Source organism: Rhinoraja longicauda, chromosome 27 (assembly GCF_053455715.1).
Source record: "Rhinoraja longicauda isolate Sanriku21f chromosome 27, sRhiLon1.1, whole genome shotgun sequence".
NCBI classification, from domain to species: Eukaryota; Metazoa; Chordata; class Chondrichthyes; order Rajiformes; family Arhynchobatidae; genus Rhinoraja; species Rhinoraja longicauda.
The window spans coordinates 10,858,724-10,879,170 of NC_135979.1; the positions used below are offsets into that span (position 1 = coordinate 10,858,724).

General features: G+C 39.9%; 1 protein-coding gene across 3 annotated transcripts in view; it reads right to left on the bottom strand.

Moving 5' to 3' along the window:
* The window catches only part of rps6ka1 (ribosomal protein S6 kinase a, polypeptide 1), a 90,888-nt gene that overhangs the window by 21,573 nt on the left and 48,868 nt on the right, over nt 1-20,447 (bottom strand). For 2 of the 3 annotated variants that reach the window (XM_078423330.1, XM_078423329.1), the window contains 9 exons: nt 12,934-13,050; nt 10,789-10,870; nt 10,570-10,650; nt 10,325-10,404; nt 9,232-9,338; nt 6,541-6,578; nt 2,835-2,977; nt 1,606-1,676; nt 430-518 (listed from right to left, as the gene is read on the bottom strand). In XM_078423330.1, coding sequence (XP_078279456.1) covers nt 430-518; nt 1,606-1,676; nt 2,835-2,977; nt 6,541-6,578; nt 9,232-9,338; nt 10,325-10,404; nt 10,570-10,650; nt 10,789-10,870; nt 12,934-13,050 — 808 coding nt within the window. Of the gene's footprint in view, nt 1-429; nt 519-1,605; nt 1,677-2,834; nt 2,978-6,540; nt 6,579-9,231; nt 9,339-10,324; nt 10,405-10,569; nt 10,651-10,788; nt 10,871-12,933; nt 13,051-20,341; nt 20,426-20,447 lie in introns of those variants that run through there. The other variant, XM_078423331.1, reaches the window with a different exon arrangement.

Here is a 20,447-nt window from a genome sequence, read left to right on the forward strand (position 1 = left end):
ACTCTTGTGGATAATTTTTATTTATGACAATTTCCAATAAAATTGTATTACAATAATGCTCCCGTGAAGCACTTTTTGTTTTACTACTTAAAGAGATTATATAAATGCATGAGCCACTAAGAGGAAAAGAGCTGTCTGCACATGACGGGAAGTGGAATAGTATATTATATCAAGGAGGGCAGGAAGTTACAAACAGATTAAATAGTTGTCTAAAATGTTGTTTTAGCCAAATGTGCAAATTCATCTGCCAGCTTTCAACAATTAAGAATTGTGATAAACTCTTATGAGTTCAAATTTAACTTTTCAAAAAGTAAGTTAATTATAAAGAATGATTTTATCTTATACTTCAGGGAAATAGGAAATTCCACATTCAATATTAAATTTAATGATGTAAGCATCTGAATCTACAAAGCCCAGCTCAATATTTACCTAATCTGTTGCCAGGATTTCTCTTGAAAAGTGCCCGTAACAAACCTTGGGCATCAGCACTCAAGAACTGAGGCATCCCCAATTTCGCTCTATAGAAAAAAGTTCACAATTTAAAAGCCCTTTCCAGAACATTTCATCCACATTAACCACGAAAAATTCAGAAGCAACAATATTAGTGTCTAATTTGCAAAGTGAATTTAGTCACCATTTTCATTTTATATTTTGCGCTGCTCCAAACATCATTCTTTAAATGTATAAAACTTGCACCTTAATACCCAACACCATCATATACATGTGTAGGAAGGAACTGCAGATGCTGGTTTAACTGAAGAAAGACACAAAAAGCTGGAGAAACTCAACGGGACAGGCAGCATCTCTGGAGAGAAGGAATGGGTGACGTTTCAGGTCGAGACCCTTCTTCAGACTGGTTCTTCTTCTGAAGAAGGATCTCGACCCGAAAAGGTACCCATTCCTTCTCTCCAGAGATGCTGCCTGTCCTGCTGAGTTACTCTAGCTTTTTGTGTCTATCATCATCATATACAGGTCACTAATGAAATTTATAGAAATAAACTGTTTCCAATTCTCAACAGTTTGAATTGTTGATAGCTTGAGCCATCTCAAACTACTGCAAAAACATTGATTCAGAACAACAATGTGATGTGAACTTTCAAAAACTGTTATTTGAATTTGATTCCAGACTACTTTAAAAACTTTAATGCCCAAAATCAATTAAGTCAGAAATCATAATGAATCATACAAACTAATGCCGAATGCTTACTTTCTACACATTTATGTAGGAAATACAGCCAAATCGGAGGTTAAAGTCTGGTGTCGAAAGGATTGGTGATTTTTTTTTGCTGAAAGGTACATTTCATTTTTCAATTAATCATGGATTGTAGACAAGGCCATTATCTGACATCAATAATTTGTCTCAAAATGATGGTGAGGTACCCTAATCAACCACTTCCGTCTATAAACACCCACACCATTCCCTCACAGATTTATCTCAAGGAGGAACATTCATTGTAGCAGAATCACAAGAATGTTTTGTTAGAAACATAGAAAATAGGTGCAGGAGTAGGCCATTCGGCCCTTCGAGCCTGCACCGCCATTCAATATGATCATGGCTGATCATCCAGCTCTATTACTAGCATTAGCAAAATAACATAATTTTACTTCAGAATGAGCGTCATGGTTTCCTTTCTGTCTTTTCCTTGGAAGGGCAGAGAACCAGTAAGCATTTCAAACTGCAAAAAATAGTAGAGAAACATAATTAATGTGGCTTAGAATTCAAAGGAGACTAAAACACTTCAGTAAAACTGCTCAACAACATAGTGCTGGGCAACCTTTACACTCCTTGAAATAAAATCTACCATTAAAGTATGATGTAACTTTAAAAACTAGCAAGATTTAAGTGATGGAATTAGAGTCACAACTGCAATGTTCCCAGTTTCACTTACATTATGTCTCTTCTGTCATATGAACACAGTTAATAATAACAAGAGTTATTATTAACAAGGCCTTCTTGAGCCGGTTCCACCATTCAATAAGATCAAACCAATATACGCTTCGCCTCAATTCCATTTTTCTGCTTTGTTACTTTAACATTCAATTCATCTATAGTTCAAAAATATCACTTTTTCCTCCAGTGACAATTAATGTTCTTTCCATCCCTTTCACCACAAGATTTTCTGCCATAATTAGGATTATTTTAATGTTCATCCTTACAGTAGAGAATAACCAATCTGTTCAAAATCTGAGTTATTTCCAAGTTTCCTTTGATTAATTTCCCAGTTTCATCCTCCAAAAGACAAAGAATGACTTTAAACACTTGCTTCCTTTCTACATACATGTGGTGTCTCTTCATATAAGTTTTCTTGTTTCTTGTCAACTTACTCTTCTGATCTATTTGCTCCACTTCAATCCTCATCTCCAGAAGTCCCATCACCTCCTACATAATGTATGGTACTTGTAAAAAAAGAAAATTCACACTGACTCATAACAGTTCCTGGCCCAAAGCTGCTCAAACTGGTGGAGATGCATTTGGAAAGACATTGAACACTTTGAATGTCTCAACTGCCATAACGAAGAGGCCAAATGGAGGAGACAGAACGTAGAATAATCCTCCCCACCCACCCCATTAGTAGCAGACTGTAGATCCTGCATTGAGTTTGATCACTTCAGAACCCAAAGAACTGGGATGTGTAATCTTGCTCAACCAGAGACATTGCCCCAAGAAATACTGATGATATAATGAAAAACAGCAATGGCCGTGGCAAATAGCCAAAGCTTGGCACTCACTGTTTACCTGGAGTGTGCTTGTGGATTGGAGACACCAGTTGGAAAATGGTCTTTAAAAAATGGATAGCCGGGAGTAAAATTGCATAGGAGTAATGATAAAGTACCATTAAAACACCATAGGACCACCAGTCAGCACTGTGTGTATGGCCACGCCGATTAACCACTTCAGGAGCCATGTACTCAACAGTTCCACAAAACGAATACGCCTTCTTCTCATGGTCAACAGCTTCCTTACTCAGGCCAAAGTCTTAAAAACATGAACATAAAACTATGTCAGACTTATACAAGCAGTTCAGTCACCAGCTTGACTCAGTTGCTCTATTTCAACTTTATTGTTTATATTTAACAGCTACCACCACCACCACCAGCAAGCAACAGTTACTAAATTCACCTTTCTGAATATTTTCAGAGAACCACTGAACTGAACAATGATGGTAAACATTAGAGGGGTAATACTCTCTTTGAGAGGTTGGAGTTTGACAATTATACAATTATTTTGAAGGGATAAACAGGGAATTATGGAGCAAGAGCAAGGAGAGAGTAAATACAGGATAGAGATAACAGTATAACAGTATAACAGAGCTTTATGATATGCACGTATGAGTGAAGTGGTTGAAGTATAAAAATCATGACTGGATAAAAAAATTAAATGACTTGGATACCCAAAACAACTTGTATTCTTCTAGCATGTTAAAAGTATTCACACATTTCAGGGTACGTTTGGGACAATTTTGGTCCCTGTCTTGGCAGTCAACTGAAGACTGGGCTGGCCCCGAGTGCTATGCTGGTCAATTTCATCATCAATATATTTAAGACTTTTGTCTTAAAGATACTTAGCGTGCAGCTCAATTTCTCATACACTTTAGAGTCAACATTAACTTGGAGCCAAGCCACCAAATGTACACAGAAACAAGCATCGTCTGTGGAAGAGGTCAAGGTCATGTGTTCAGACATCAAGGGACCCCATTCATCCAATAACCCCACTCCCATTAGAAGCTTTAGGGAGACGAGGTGCAATATTGTAGAGAGAAAAATAAAGGAAATCAGTGTGACTTATTGGGATTGGATTTGTGGCAAATTTGTCATTTGGGATCAGAACTTGCATGCCATCGTGTATCACATGTATAATAAAATTTCTCATCCAGCCTATGCCAAGCTTGGCAGGTGACAATTAACACAATGTGGCCCAAGTGGCTGCTCCAGCCAGACCGACGGCAGTCCAAGCTTTCATTGTGGAATGAATTTCTCATGACAGCCAAATGTGTGAAAGATTCTCCATTATTCTCCTTGATTAACAAGTTGAAGACATTTGAGAGATTGAAAAAGGCCACATGCATTCATTGGTGACTAAATGAGCATTTTTTTGCATTTACTGCATGATAAACATCATATCCATGTTACGTTTTCACTGAGTCCACATTGCAACTCCGATAGCAGCTCTTCAGCCAATAGAAGAGGAGAATTAATTACCTTCCCTGTGGCAGGCAGCAGATGTAGTGTCCAGTAATTGCTACAATGGCTCTGGGATCCTTTCCTGAAAATTATCACAATAATGGTGTCTCTGAACTCTCCTTGCCCATTCTCCACTTCCAGAGGAGGGAAATTAGGTCATGAATCTGCACCAGAATTATTTCTATCTTTTTTCAAATACTTCAGAAGAGATTTTATTTGGTACAGAGGCCTTGCTGTTTTACAGTTGCTGCATTGCCTATTTAACTTCTGTCTGGGCCGGGTTTGTGGCAAGACTGTAGCCAAAAGTATGCTGAGGGATGAAGTCATCGACATTCCTGTTAAACGTAACGACTCAGTTTACTCTTTCATTTACTTTTTCATTGCAGGTTCTCATTTCTTGAGTCTCAGAAGAAGGAAACATAGAACGTGGAACAGTCCAGCAGAGGAACATGCCCTTTATCCCATGAATTCTGTGCCAAAATTATGCCAAAGTGAACTAATCCCTTTTGCCTGCATGATCTAACTTAATCCTGTCATTCCCTTTTACCTTAATGCTCTTCCCACCAGGATTTGATATTTCCAACAGTGAAAAAGACTCTGAACATCTACCTTACTTATGCTTCTCATAATTTTATAAACTTCAATCGTCTCCCCTCAGCATCTGACGCTGAGAGAATACAATCAAAGTTTTTCCATTCTCTCCTTACAACCAACACCCACCAATTCAGACAGTGTTCCAAATCCTCCACATTCCTCTTGTAATAAGGTGACCAGAACTGCACATAATACTCCAAATGCAATTTCACCAACATTTTATAAAATTGCAATGTGCCTTCCTGACTCTTGTACTTAATGTTCAACTGATGAAGGCAAGCATGCCATACGGCTTCATCACCACTCTATCCACTTGTATTGCTACTTTCAGGGAGCTATGGACTTGAGCCTCAAGATTCCTCTGTGCATTAATGCTCTTTAGCGTCCTGCAATTCACAATATATGTTTTCCCCTTACATCTAACCTCCCCAAATGCAACACTCACATGTGTCCCGATTAAATTTCAACTGCCCATATCTGTAATTCAACTATATCCTACTGCATCCCTTGAGAGCCTTTTTCACTGTCCACAATTCCAATTTTTGTATCATTTGCAAACTTACTAACCAACTCATCTACATTTACATCTAGTCATTTATATATATATCACAAACAAAAAAGGTCCCAACATTGATCCCTGTGGAACACCACTGGTCACAGACCTCCAGCCAGAATAACATCCCTTTACAAGATGCAGATGATAGAACAGATTAGGCAGTGGACAGTCCATCAACCAACGAGTGATGTGGACAACCTTGTGGACTCTGTACAAATTGCAGACAATCTTGTGGACTCTACAAAATGAAATACATGCTGGACTGTCCACTGTATAATCTGGTCCATCATCTCCATCAGCCTGGTCCCTAAATGACAATGGCAACAGAACTGCCGAGGTAGGAAAATCAACTGACTCAGAAAACAAAGCTCTATTCAAGGAGAGGTATTCATAGCTGAGGTACCTATTCAGTGAAGGACAAATCACTTAATTAAGCAACTTACATGCAGAGATCCCCCATCTGCTCACTGCAGATTTGGCAACCATGGCCGATGAACACCAGGTAACATTACATAGATACATAGATAGTTACAGTGTGGTGCCTCTGGGGTAAGCTTGAGGGGAATGTACACAGGCCATGAGCATCAAATATAGCAGCTGCCAGGAGGAGTACGGAAAAATGTCCCTCAGTTTGGAATTGGCCCCTAGTTATTACGATGTGTGGTTTTGGGAATTGGATGGAGAACTGAGAACATGGAAATGGGCTAGCGAAAGGGGTATGAAGGGAGAGGATTAGGAAAAGATGGAACTTTGAGAGGGAGAGGTCTGAGGAACAGGGTGTGGACAAGAGAATGTGAGGCTGTGCTTGGTCAGAGAGTACCCGTGCATGGTTGAAATGTTAATCAGCATGTGTGCTTTTTTTAAAAATTGTGCATCAGAGCCTGATCTTTAATTTTATTCTTCCATGTTGGATATAGTCTCAGGCTGTGCTGTTGTGACCAGATGTGGAACATTCCGCTAATAGGGTCCAGCTTTTACGTTTAGGCATAATTTCTACAGAAACAATATGTTGTAAACAAATAGAGAAATAAATTGCAACTTGAGTACTTGCTCAATTAAAAGTTGCATAAGAGCATTACGAGAATGCAAGAAATGTCGAAAAATCCACACCAAATTAATAGCTTGTGACATCTGTTGAGCAAAGAGCAATCTATTTGTAACAGTCAAAGATGAGTTAACATTAGATTTCCTGTTCTTTTACGGCTCACCTGTTAGCTTAATATGTCCTTCTTCATCCAGTAGAATACTGTGAGAAGAAAAAATAAAATAGACAATAAACAATAGACAATAGGTGCAGGAGTAGGCCATTCAGCCCTTCGAGCCAGCACCAACATTCAATGTGATCATGGCTGATCATTCTCAATCAGTACCCCGTTCCTGTCTTCTCCCCATACCCCCTGACTCCGCTATCCTTAAGAGCTCTATCTAGCTCTCTCTTGAAAGCATTCAGAGAACTGGCCTCCACTGCCTTCTGAGGCAGAGAATTCCACAGATTTACAATTCTCTATGACTGAAAAAGTTTTTCCTCATCTCTGTTCTAAATGGCTTACCCCTTATTCTCAAACTGTGGCCCCTGGCATGTTGGAAGTCAACATGATCTCAGCAGTAACATGAAGTTGCAAAGAGTGAGAACTTTACATTGAATGATATTATGCAAGATATTTTATCAGTAAAGTTTCATCTCTACTTTGCAGCTCGAGGTCGACTTTAAATACATAAGTTGCAAATCCACCATGTCACTGAAGCTGGAATAGAATTTTAGTGTTCTGGCAAGAAAATTCCATACTGCACACGGCACTCCTAAACATGAATAGATACAGAAAATACAGAGTATTGTCATTCTGTCACTCAATCTAACCGAATCACATTTAACACACTTATTTTCCGTGACTTCCAATTGTATCGGACTCTCCCACAACTGCCTGTGGTACATGTAACTAATTAGCCCTGCAATGGGTTTACAGAATCTCACTCCAAACAACTATATTTTTTGCTGCATTTTTCTAAAGCAGGACACTGCACCTCTCCATTTTGATGCAGGGCCGCGACCAGAAACTTTGACAGTTCCTGTGTTCCCACAGATGTTGCTTTTTCCAGCAGAGTTCCTCCAGCAGATTGCTCGTTGCTCATTTAAAGCTGGATCTTAGATTTTCAAATCGGGGTTCATAATTATAAGTATATATTCTTTTCATTCAATTTTTGGAATTAAAGTACATAATTGTGAGGGAAAGGAGGGTCGAGTTTAGAAAACAAACCTCTCTGAAGTGAGCCCCTGCAGAAAATGACAAAGCACTTTACTTTTGAATAATTTTCAAGCTTAACAATATAAGCTAAGCTAGCAATTTATGATTTGGTGTCTATTGTGAAGTTGTTAGGCCCAATACATAAACCTTTATCTTAGTTCAAGACATTCAGAGGGATCTGTGCTGGGACATTAGTTATTTGTGATATATACATAAACATCAGTATACTGGTGCCTCACTTAGTATTCCCAGTGCCAAAAGGGGTTGGTTGTTTTACCTTTACTTCGAGGTGTGTTATTATAAAGTACCACTAGACAAGGAACATGGCATGAACATGTGCTGTCCACCCTGTCGCACTGGGCACCCCACATGAATCCAATAATGAATTCCCCACCTCTGGATGTGGGAGGGGGGGGCTGGCTGTAAGGTCTTGTGTTGGGCAGGCTGGGGCATGAAATGCAAGCACACCACGCTGAGATGTGGGCCATAGCTAGAGTTTGGCAGCAACTGCTCTACATGTTTAACAGACTACCCAGACTATTGAAAGGCCACTGTCATCACCATCAGCTGGATGTGACAGAAGCTGCTGTTCTTTATTCTGTTTGGTTACTCAGCTGTCCTCTGCTCAATTATTTCTCTCCAGTAACAAGCACGACAGTGGTTACTGGCCTCCAAACCAAGATTACGATTTATACATTGGGTAAGACCACTGCAACTGAATCAAAATCATAAAATAATTAAACATCAGTTTAATTACAATTTAAGTTACCAAACTTTCAGATTATTCTATACTCCACTGCTTTGACTTTTTTAGCTGGGCTCGTGGTATTTTTTCTGAATATTACCCCCCACTCACCCACCATTCTATTGTAATTATGAAAATTGAATGAAATAAAAAGAGACAATCTGACAATGCATGAAACATAGAAAATAGGTGCAGGAGTAGGCCATTCAGCCCTTCGAGCCAGCACCGCCATTCAATATAATCATAGCTGATCATCCAAAATCAGTACCCCGTTCCTGCTTTTTCCCATATCCCTTGATTCCATTAGCCCTAAGAGCTATGTCTAACTCTCTCTTGAAAACATCCAGTAAATTGGCCTCCACTGCCTTCTGTGGCAGAGAATTCCACAGATTCACAACTCTCTGGGTGAAAAGGTTTTTCCTCATCTCAGTCCTAAATAGGCTACACCTTATTCTTAAACTGTGACCCCTGGTTCTGGACTCCCCAACATCGGGAACATTTTTCCTGCATCTAGTCTGTCCAATCCCTTAAGAATTTCATATGTTTCTATAAGATCCCCTCTCATCCTCCTAAATTCCAGTGAATATAAGCCCAGTCGACCCATTCTTTCTGCACTGCAAACCCCCAGCAATGTCTTGCATTCACTGTGAGGGGCAGGTTGTGTCCCTAAACCCCACACTAGAGCAATGAGCAGAGGAAATGCTTGCCCTGGCAGCCTGTCCATAGGTTCCCAACAGAACCGCATGCCAACTGAGCAATCGTCTACACATTTTTAAAAAGCAGAAAGAAAATGCAAGGTGATATCTATGAGTAATCAGAAAGGAGGACAAAGCCCCACAACAAATTAATTTATTGAGTGACAGAGCTAAGCAGGGCTCCTGTGTATAAAAGTCTAAGCATGTAACACTTACTTTTCTGGTTTGAGGTCTCGGTAGATAATTCCAAGACTGTGAAGGTGGTCCAAGGCTAAAGCCAATTCTGCCAGATATATCTTAACATCTTCTTCTGTGAACATCACCTAAAAGAGAGCAGGAGATGTTGATCAATCAGTCCTTCATGCCTGCTCTGCCATTCGTTAAGATTATCGCCAATCCAATCTTGGACTCAAAATCACTTTTCCCTTGTCTCTCTCCATACTCTATGACTCCCTTGTGGTTCAAATATCTTTTATTCTCCACCATAATTATATTCATTGACTCTGCCTCCACAGCTCTATGCAGTAGAACATTGGAATAATAATGACCTTCAAGGAGAAAAAGCCTTCCTCACCCAGGACTAAATATGCTGAGCCCTTGTTCTGAAATGATGCCCCCCTAAAGGGGAAACATCCTCCGAGGCATCCACCTGTGAACACCCCTCAATCATATCTTTCAAAACTATTATGTCTCATTCTTCTAAACTCTAATAAGTATGGAATCAACTTGCTCAACATCTCTTTATACGTTAACCATTTCATCCCCGGAACAACAATATTGAATCTTTTCTTTGTCTTCTTGTCCCTTAAGTGTGGAGACCAAAACTTTACACAGTACTCCAGGCATGGTCTAAGTCATCCTCCTTTATCACTGCAGTAATAAAGGAGGATGACTTAGACCATCAAACTGCATTGCAGTTTAATCAAACTGCATTGCCTTCTCTTTTAAAAAAAAACCCAGCATCACATCTTAAACCTCTGTGTCCTGGAATGGCGTGTTGCCAGTCCTGCCTTTCTTTCAACCATGTCTCAGTGGTTGCAGCAATATCATACTCTCATGCACCAATCAATACTCAAGTTCTTCTGCCTTGTATTATGGCTCCTTACATTATTACATTAATGGTTCTTACATTAAAATAGATGCAATTTAGCTTTTCAAAACTTTTATCATGCTCATGCCTGCTCTGTCTTCTAGACTGTTCTAATGTTTGTATATTTGACTGAATCTCACCCAAATTGACGATCCTTCTGCAAATTTGCAGCAAAGGGTGCAATATTTAGGGAAGAGAAAGAGAGAGAAAACATCATACCTCTTTAGAAAGCCGGGTAAATAGATCACCTCCTCTGAGGAAGTCCAGGATGAGGTAAAGCTTGCCTTCTGTTTGAAAAGCTGGCAAAAGGTGAACAGCTTTTAACATATGCACATCATCTTTTGAAATCCTGATTTTGAAATGCTCTTTTGATAATCCCTTCAATTACTTTTCATTTGCTCTAAACCCATGTGAGTGTTTTAGATTTGCTGCATTGCTTTCAAAGAACAAAAACAAAAGCTCACCATAATGCAGCTTCACAATGAATGGGTGATTTACATCCACCAAAATATCTCGCTCCAATTTTGTCCGTACTCGATCTCGCACTGAAAAAAAGGGAAAGTTGTTGTTGGTGCAATGTTGGTGAAATTATTTTTTTCCAGCATTCAGTGCAGTATACATTGTCTAATTGTTTTTCCACTATCCCACCCTCCATTGTCAACTCTGCTTTAATAGGAATCTACCTTTTAGTGTTGCTTTCTTCAGTACCTTCATGGCATACAGCTGACCTGCATCTGGCATTTTGATTTTTCTGACAAGAAACACCTGCAAAAAAACAGATTTTAAACTTGAACCACAGATCTTTGTTAGCCCACTTCTTTCCTGAAAACCTTAACTTAAAATGAAGGGAAGCCTTGTGAAGCTCTTTGGAACATAAACTGCCAAAAATTAACCTAATTAATCTACCCATGTTGGATTGGTTAGAGGGAAGAGAAGCCACACCGCAGGCTGTCTGTTAGGTGATCAAGAGTGCAAAAAGCATATTCCACAATGGATACAATCCAGATAAAGAACAAATTTGTTATGGGAATGCAAACATTAACATCAAACTTAATGATTTCCAACAAGTACGTCTGAATGATCCACCAGGAGTTAAATATCTTAATATATTCATAAATTCAAGTCTTATTAAGCACTTATTCTAGGCCAAGATGCTCATGTACAATTTAGGAAGTGCATCAACTATTAATGGTGCCATATTTTGAATGAGTCATTGAATCAATGCCCAGTATGGGTTCTTGTGCTGTTATTTAAAAGAGGAACAAGGAAGACAACTCTCACGCTCTGAGCAACCATTAGCCGTGAAACATCTATATACTAAAACTCTTGTTTATTTGTTTGTTTGTTCCTGAACTACAGCCAAAACAGTACACGATAGTGCGACAATTTTAGGCCCACCTTCCTCACCGTCGTCCCTTTGGTGCTAATGGAAGAAATTTCTTTGAAATCGGTGTTATATTTTTAGTTATTCACATTTTAAAGTTTTAAAATATCTCCGAGGGAGGGAGAGGAGGGAGGATAAGGGGGGTTGAGGGTGAGGGAGGGGAAGGAGGGAGGATAAGGGGGGGAGGGGGTGGAGGTGGAGGGAGTGGGGGTGGAGGGAGTGGGGGTGGAGGGAGTGGGGGTGGAGGGAGTGGGGGTGGAGTGAGTGGGGGTGGAGGGAGTGGGGGTGGAGGGAGTGGGGGGGTGGAGGGAGTGGGGGAGTGGAGGGAGAAGGAGAGGGTGCTTCACCAATGCAGGAGAGGTTTGGCCCCAACAGGTCCACTTGGTCTAGTCATTGCTAAAATAGATAATCTGGTATTTATGTTTTAGAGATCTGTGTGTAAACGCCGTCATATTTCCAATATTACAAAGGTGCTTTATTTATTGTAAAGGGTTTTAGAGGTGTCTTGAAAGGCACAAAATATACATAAATGCAATCTGTTCTCTTTAAATGGTCGTGTATATATATATATAATATCGATGCTCAGAGGAATCTTAGGGTCCAAGTCCTTAGCTCCCTGAAAGTAGCATCACTGCAGAAACTGTAATAAAGTTGACATATGGTACGCTTGCCTTCAAAGATTGGGGCATTAAGTACAGGAGTCAGGAGGCCATGTTGCATCTTTATAAAACTTGGAGTATTGTGTACAGTTCTGGTTGTCCCATTACAGGAAGGATGTGAAAGGTTTGGAGAGGGTGTACAGAAAATGTAAGCAAAATGCTGCCTAGATTGGAGGGCATTATCTATATGGAGAGGTTGGACAAATCTGGATTGCTTTCTGTGGAGTGTCAGGGGCTGAGAGGAGACTGATGGAAGATTAGGAAACTACAAGAGGCATAGATCATGTAGGCAGTTAGAAGCTTTTTCCCTGGGTGTAACTGTTAAGTACAACAGGGCATAGCTTTAAGGTGGGACAGGGAAAGTTTAATGGAGATATGTGCGGTGTGTTTTTTTTTACACTGAGAATGGTGGGTGCCTGGAAAATGCTGCCATGGGTGGTGTTGGAAGCAGATGCCATAGTGGCATTTAAGAGGCTTTTGGATAGGCACATGGATATGCAGGGAATGGAAGGATAGGGCTCACATGCAGGCAGAGAAGTAGATTTCATTTGGGATCATGTTCCACACAGACATTGTGGGCTGAAGGATCTTTTATCTTGTACTGTACCATATAGACTGTAATAACTAACAGTTAATAAGAATTTATCAGATCTAAAGTCCTCATTTTAGATACCTGGAAATAAAATAGAATGGAAAAAGATCATATATTTTAGTGAAAAATCAATGCATCATGATAAACATTCTAGCAAACTATTGTTCAAAATAATAGTACAAGTCAAACTGACCTTTCCAAACGATCCCTGGCCCAGTACCTTCAGGAGCTCAAAGTGGGATGTATCTGCTTTCTCTGATCCTTCTTTAACATGATGAGTTATGTTGATCTCCTTCACATTTTCTTCATCCTGAAAACAAGGGTAGTCCCGTTAATTTCTTACTTTTTACTAGTTTAAGGCAGCAGAAATTGATAGTCAATGCCTATTTGTGTTCCTTTAATGCCAGATCTCATGAACTTCCCTTCAAAACTGTCTTCATCACCCCCTCCTGAAAAGACACAACTTTGACCGTTGTCCTTGCAAACTGAAGCATCCTCTCCAATAACCCCTCCCCTCTCCAAAGTCCTTCTGTACTCTCCCTTCATTTTTTTTCCTCTCAAGTCTCTCATACAGATTTGAGAGATGAGCTGTGGCTGATCTAGTATAAGATTTATCATGATTTCCTTGCTTTTGTACATAAGGCGTTTTCTCCCCAGAAAGTGTTTTTATTTTAAACCCAGTTTTTCCAGTCATAACTGAAAATCAAAAATACTGTTGATGCTGAAAATGCTGAAATGGAAACAGAATAAAAATGTTGGTTAGGAATCATCTATGAAATGATAAAAAATGGTTACCCTTTCAGGTCAAAGAAACTTCATTTCATCCAGGAAAGAAAGAAAATAAGGCATTTAATTTAGTCCGCCACAGTAGGTTGATCAAGAAGATTAAGATAATATAAGAAATTAACTGCAGATGCTGGTACAACTCGAAGGTATTTATTCACAAAATGCTGGAATAACTCAGCAGGTCAGGCAGCATCTCAGGAGAGAAGGAATGGGTGACGTTTCGGGTCAAGACCCTTCTTCAGACTGATTAAGATTAAGATTAAGATGCACAGGATTCATGGGGATTTGGTCATATGGATTCAGAAGTGGTATACACATAGAATACACGGTGGTAGTGAAAGGGCATTATTCTGGTCAAAGGTCTGTGACAAGTGGAGTTCTGAAATAATCCGTGCTGGGACTTCTCTTGGCTGTGAGATTTATTAATGTAGATCAAGAGTCAAGAGTCAAGACAGCAGGAGAAGGGAAAGACATTGTGGCCTTCCATCACAGTGAGGAGAGGACTGGAGGAGACTCACTGTGATGGATGTTTCTTTGATGGATGTTTCTTTTTTTGTGTGTTTTTGGGGTTGGGTAATTTGAATGCCTATTTAATGCTTTTATTGTTGGGCTGTGTTTTGGGGTTTTTTGGGGTTGTGTAATTTGAATGCCTATTTAATGCTTTTATTGTTGGACTGTGTTTTGGGGGTTTTTTGGGGTTGTGTAATTTTAATGCTTATTTAATGCTTTTATTGTTGGACTGTGGGTGACTGAATTTCGTCCAATATTGGATGACAAATAAAGCTATCTTGAATCTTGAATCTTGAAGAGTGTTTTATTGTCATAATTCCCAGATAAAACAATGATATTCTTACTTGCTGCAGCACAACAGAATATGTAAACATAGTACACTGTAAACAATATGATAAATAAGAGAGAAAAGTTCAGTGGGTTAGTAAATTTGCAGATGACACCAAGATTACTGGAATTGCGGACAGCGGGATATAGATCGGCTACAGAAATGGCAGATGGAGTTTAATCCAAGCAAGCCTGCATTTTGGGATGTCAAATGTAAGTGGAAATTATACTGCTAATGGCAAGATCCTGAATAGCATTGATGTATAGAGGGAACTTGGGATCCCAGTCCATAACCCTGAAAGTGACAACACAAGTAGATAGTGATAAAGAAGGCATACGGCGTACTTGCCTTAATTGGTCAGGCTTTTAAATGTGTCAGGGAGCTCGAAAAGACTTAGTTCGGGTTCCATCTGGAGTATTGCATGCAGATATTGTCGCCCTGTTACAGGAAAGACGTGGAGGCTTTGGAAAGGATGCAGAAGAGTTTATCAGAATCACCTGGATTAGGAAGTATTAGCTACAAGTGAAGGTTGGACAGACTAACATTATTTTCACTAGAGCCCTGGAGGTTGAGAGATAACCTGATAGAATTATAGAAAGTTATAGATATAGTAGAGAGTCAGGATCCTTTTTCCAGGGGGGAAATGGCAAAGGATGGAGAGCACAGCTTTAAGGCGAGGGGGCAAAGTTTAAAAGATATGTGCTGGGATGTTTTTTAAAGACACAGAACATACATGTGGACCAAAGTGCCTGTTCCTCTGCTGTACTGCTCTATCTTCTACGTATATGGATTTTAAGAAAGCATTTGACAAAGTATCACATCAAAGACTGTTTAGCAAAACTGATTTCCAAAAAAAGTCACATTAGCTAAGTTAAAAGGGAAAGCACTGAGCTGTGGTAATTGGTTATTTTCATACTGCATTATATTTGAATGTTATGTTCACCGAGGCTACTGTCGGAACCACTCACTTTTTGTTTTGTGGTCTAATATCTACAATATCCAATTAATGTATATATATCACAGCACAACTTCAAATTCTGCCAATGATATCAAATTTAGAGGCGTGGGAAACAATGAGGACAAGATCAATAAGCTGCAACACCACAGATTAGTTTGCAAAGTGGCAGATGGTATTTAATTCCAAGAAGGGTGAGGTAATTCATTTTAGCAGAAGGGTCAGGAGAGGCAACACAAAGTAAATTACACAATTCTAAAGAGCTTGCTGCCAAAGAGGGAACTGCGGGTTCACGTGCATGGATATTTGAAGAGTGTGAGAAACATTAAATCCTGAGCTTCATAAATAAGGATTTTGAGTACAAAATCAATGCAAAATTGAGAGCTAAATCTTGATAAAATTCTAGTTAGGCCATAACAAAAGTTGTGCATCCAGTTTTGGTCACCGCACACGGGGAAGGATGTGAAAAATGTGAAGACCTTGGAGCAGATGCAGAGGGGATTAACCAGAATCAATCTAAGGATGAGGGATTTTAACAGAGGTTAAATCAAAGGGGCAAGATTGTTCTCCAAGGAGCAAAGGAGGATTTAAAGGAGATTTTATGGGGATTATACCAGACATAGATAAGAAAAATCTATTCCCATTCACTGAGAATAAGTGAAAATTTAAAAATTAAAAAATTTCAAACCACAGATTTAAGGTTTTCGGCAAGAAGAAGAACTGTGAGGAAGAACTTTTTTTTAATGCAGCAAGTGGAAATGATTAGGAACTTGCTTCCGAGGAGAGTGGAATTGACTAAGGAGCACCCTGGCCTCAGCCGAGTATTTGGATTTCATTTTATTTGCCTTTATAATTTTTGCTTCCAATTGATGATGATTAGTGTTTTTAAATTTGATGCAATACCAGACATATTTCAGTCTCTATCATAACATGCTTAATACTATTAAAGACAAATATTTTTATTCTGAAGAAGGGTCTAGACCCGAAACTTCACCCATTCCCTCTCTCCTAGATGCTGCCTGATCCGCTGAGTTACTTCAGCATTTTGTGATACCTTCGATTTGTATCAGCATCTGCAGTTATTTTCCTACAATATTTTTATTCTAATGCTGGATTAAGACTTTGCGTCAATACTTCCCTTAACTTATTTTCCAAGTTCCAATGTGGCTTCATAATTTCCTACTCACACTCTGTCTTATTTTGTGCCATCCATAATTCAAGCAATGGATAAATCGTACATACTGAATTGTGAAATTGTACCACAGAATTTGCTGGGAGTTCCACACATCTCAACAGAATCAACTCCCATGGAAAAAAAAAATCGACTTTGTTCAAAATTCCAGCATCTGCAGTTTCTTGCGTCTCCATTGATGAACTTACTTTGTGATTGCGTCAATGTGCTGGGCCCAGGACAAATCTTCAGAAAAGTAAATGCCAACGAACTTGAAACTGGTGATTATCTCTATGGCTGCCCTGCATAATCGCTTGGTGCATAATTACTTGGTTTTCAAATCCTGGTCAACAGTCAGCTCTTTGGTCTTGATAATGTTGAGAACCAGATTCATGGCATCACTCAACCAGATTATTAATCTCCTTCTGTACTTCCTTGTTACACATTATTTATCCATGACGCTGGTATTGTGGTGAATTTTAAAATGGCATTGGAGCGGTCTCTAGCAACACAATCATGGGTACAGAAAGAAAGTAGAGCAAGGGGCTGAGCACACAGTCTTGAAGTGCCCGTGCTGATGGTCAGCAAGGTGGTGGTGTTCTGGCCAATTTATACATTGTTATCTGCCGATGAGGAAGTCGAAAAATCAGTTGCACAGGGAGGAGCAAAGACTCAGTCCTCTGAGTTTGACGATAAGTTGAAAAGTATGGTGGTGCTAAACACAGATCTGTAGTTGATGAACAGCATCTTGACATACGTTTTCCTATTGCCCAACTGGTCCATTGAAGAGTGGAGAGCTAGCGAGATTGCATCCACTGTCGATCAGTTGAGGCAGTAGGTGAACTGAAGTGGGTCCGGATTATTACTAAGGCAGGAGTTGATTTGCGTCATAACTAACCACTCAAAGCACTTCATCACGAGACGTGAATGCCACCGATTGGTATGTCACTTTATTTTTCTTGTGCGTATTACGGACGTCTTTTAAAGCAGGTTGGGACCTCGCACCGTTGGAGTAAGAGTTTGAAGAGGTCTAGACGTTTTTTTAGAGTAATATATTGAGGAATGAACTGAGAAGCAAGCTACCTCTACATCACAATTATTGATCTCTTAAAAAACTGTGATCACAGCAAGGTATAGTATCTAATTCAGTGTTAAATGGGAAACTTGTTGCTAAAACTGATCATTAAGTTGACAATCCACTTAATGATCATTAACTTTTTACCCAGTGGTTAGAATCCAAAACTCAACACCACATGGAGTACTTGAATCATCTAGCATAGTCCAACTTCAGAAAAAGTGAGGAACAACCATAGAAGAAAGGGATAAGAGACCGTATTGATGGGTTAGATGACACAGTATGGATGGTGAATCATCCTGAATGCAAAAATTGGCTGCTAACCCAGTCCAGCCATACAAGAGGCAAAATACCAGGCAAATGCAGGCTTGGCGATCGTTTCGCTCAACACTGCTCAGTCCGCCTTAACCAACCTGATCTCCCGGTGGCTGAGCACTTTAACTCCCCCTCCCACTCCCAGTCTGACCTTTCTGTCATGGGTCTCCTCCAGTGCCATAGTGAGGCCCACCGGAAATTGGAGGAACAGCACCTCATATTTCACTTGGGCAGCTTGCAGCCCAGCGGTATGAACATTGACTTCTCCAACTTTATATAGTTCTTCTGTCCCTCTCTTCCCCTCCCCCTTCCCAGTTCTCCCTCTAACTTCCTGTCTCCACCTATATCCTTCCTTTGTCCCGCCCCCTGACATCAGTCTGAAGAAGGGTCTCGACCTGAAACGTCACCCATTCCTTCTCTCCTGAGATGCTGCCTGCCCTGCTGAGTTACTCCAGCATTTTGTGAATAAATTCTCAAATAATAATATAATTGTAGCACATAACATAAAGCAGGAAATTAGAGGTGCACGTAACAAGTTTAGCTGCGATACAAAAATATCTGGGAATCTAAATGAGCTCCAATAGCATAAATAACATGGATTTGGGGAGGGAAGATGTAACTGGTCTAAAATCAGTATGTTGGGGTACCCACGAGGGAACCTATTACTTTGGATCTAGCATTATATATTATGGACGAATGTATTGAGACTCTGGTAATTAATGGGCTATTAGGGAACAATTATCATTTTTAAAAATTTAGTTTCAGATAAAACCTCCAGCAATTTAGCTGAATGAAGAAACCATGAAGACATAAGGTGCGATGTGATTATAGAAGACTGAGAAACTCTATCGAAAGATACAACAATAAGCCATGTAAGAAAATAACTGCAGATGCTGGTACAAATCGAAGGTATTTATTCACAAAATGCTGGAGTAACTCAGCAGGTCAGGCAGCATCTCAGGAGAGAAGGAACGGGTGACGTTTCGGGTCGAGACCCTTCTTCAGACTGAACGTTTCGGGTCGAGACCCTTCTTCAGACTCAATAAGCCATGCTAACATTTAAGAACACATCAGAAAATAGGAGTAGGCACCTGGTTCCTCAAGCCTGCCCTTACATTCAGTATGATCATAGCAGGTCATTCCCACCCCTAGGTCTTCCCTTGTGCCAGTTTTACTTTGCCCTGAATTTCCCAATTTTTCAATATCAGGCCCACCACAACCCTCTGGGATTCACCAATCTATAAGAAAAGTTCTGACACACATCAGTGTTAATTGTCACCCCTTATCTCATAATTATGTCACCTTTGTGGTAAGTTTCAACATCTACCTCATCATTCCCTCTTTGGACCTTACATAGTTTGACAAAAATTACCCTGTATTCTTCTAAACTTGCAAGACAATTTTTTTTTAGTAGTTTGTGATTTGATGGTGTCTCATCCCGGAAATATCCTAGTGCATCGCTTCTGGACTGCCTCTAATTTTAGCAAATCCTTTCCCAAATAAGAGGACCAAAATTGTACACATTTCTAATTTCACACAAACATCTTGTACAATTGTAAAAATACTTTTTTTTAAATCCAATGCCTTAGCAACAGAAGCCAATATCTTCAAGAAACAAACTGCTGGAGGAACTCCGCAGGTCAGGCAATATCTGCAGAGGGAAATGGACAGATGACTTTTCGGATTCAGACATTTGACAGATTGAAGGAGTAGAGGGGAAATACCTGGTAGAAAGTGAGGGGAAGTGGAAGAATTAGTGCATTCATTGTCCATATCATTGGGCTGCAGGCTACCCAGGCAGAATACGAGGTGTTGCTCTTCCAATTTTCAAGTGACCTCACTGTGGCAGTAGAGGAAACCAAAGATAGGTCAGTACAGGTCTGAAGGGCCCAGACCCAAAACATCATCTGTCCTTTTCCCTCCACAAATGTTGCCTGACCCGAAGAAGAGTTACTTCAGCAGTTTTTTTTGCTCAAGATTCCAGCATCGGCAGCCTCGCGTGAAGCCAACATGATAGTTATCTTTTAATTACTTGCTGTGCCTACGTGCCAACGTGATTCATGCACAGGAACACCTAGATCTCTCTGTACTTCCCTCATTTGCAGCCTTTCTGCATTTGGAAAAGACTTCCCCTTTTGATTTGTCTTACTAAAATGCATCACCTCAGTATTCTAGCTCAATTTCCATGGCCAAGTTTTAATGCACTCACTCAACCCATCTCTATCCTCAGAGTCCAAATATTTTCTTTGCAGTATGTCTTCTCATTTATTGTTGCACCATCAACAAATACAGATAAGTTACACTCTTCTGGTTTTCCTGCAACACCAAGTAAAGATTGCCAAATACCACTCCAAAAGGAGGCATCACTTTGCCTGCGTAACATTCCTGAAACATTTCTCTTTCATTGCTTTGCATCTAATTTAATCAGTTATAACACAATGACAAATACTCACACAAATACCTGAGCATAGCTTGACGAGTCCACTTTGCACATTTGGTCCTGGCCCTTTTTGCGCCGATTAACTAAGAAATTTTTTAGGAGTTTGAACCTTCTTGGCTCCTTTTCC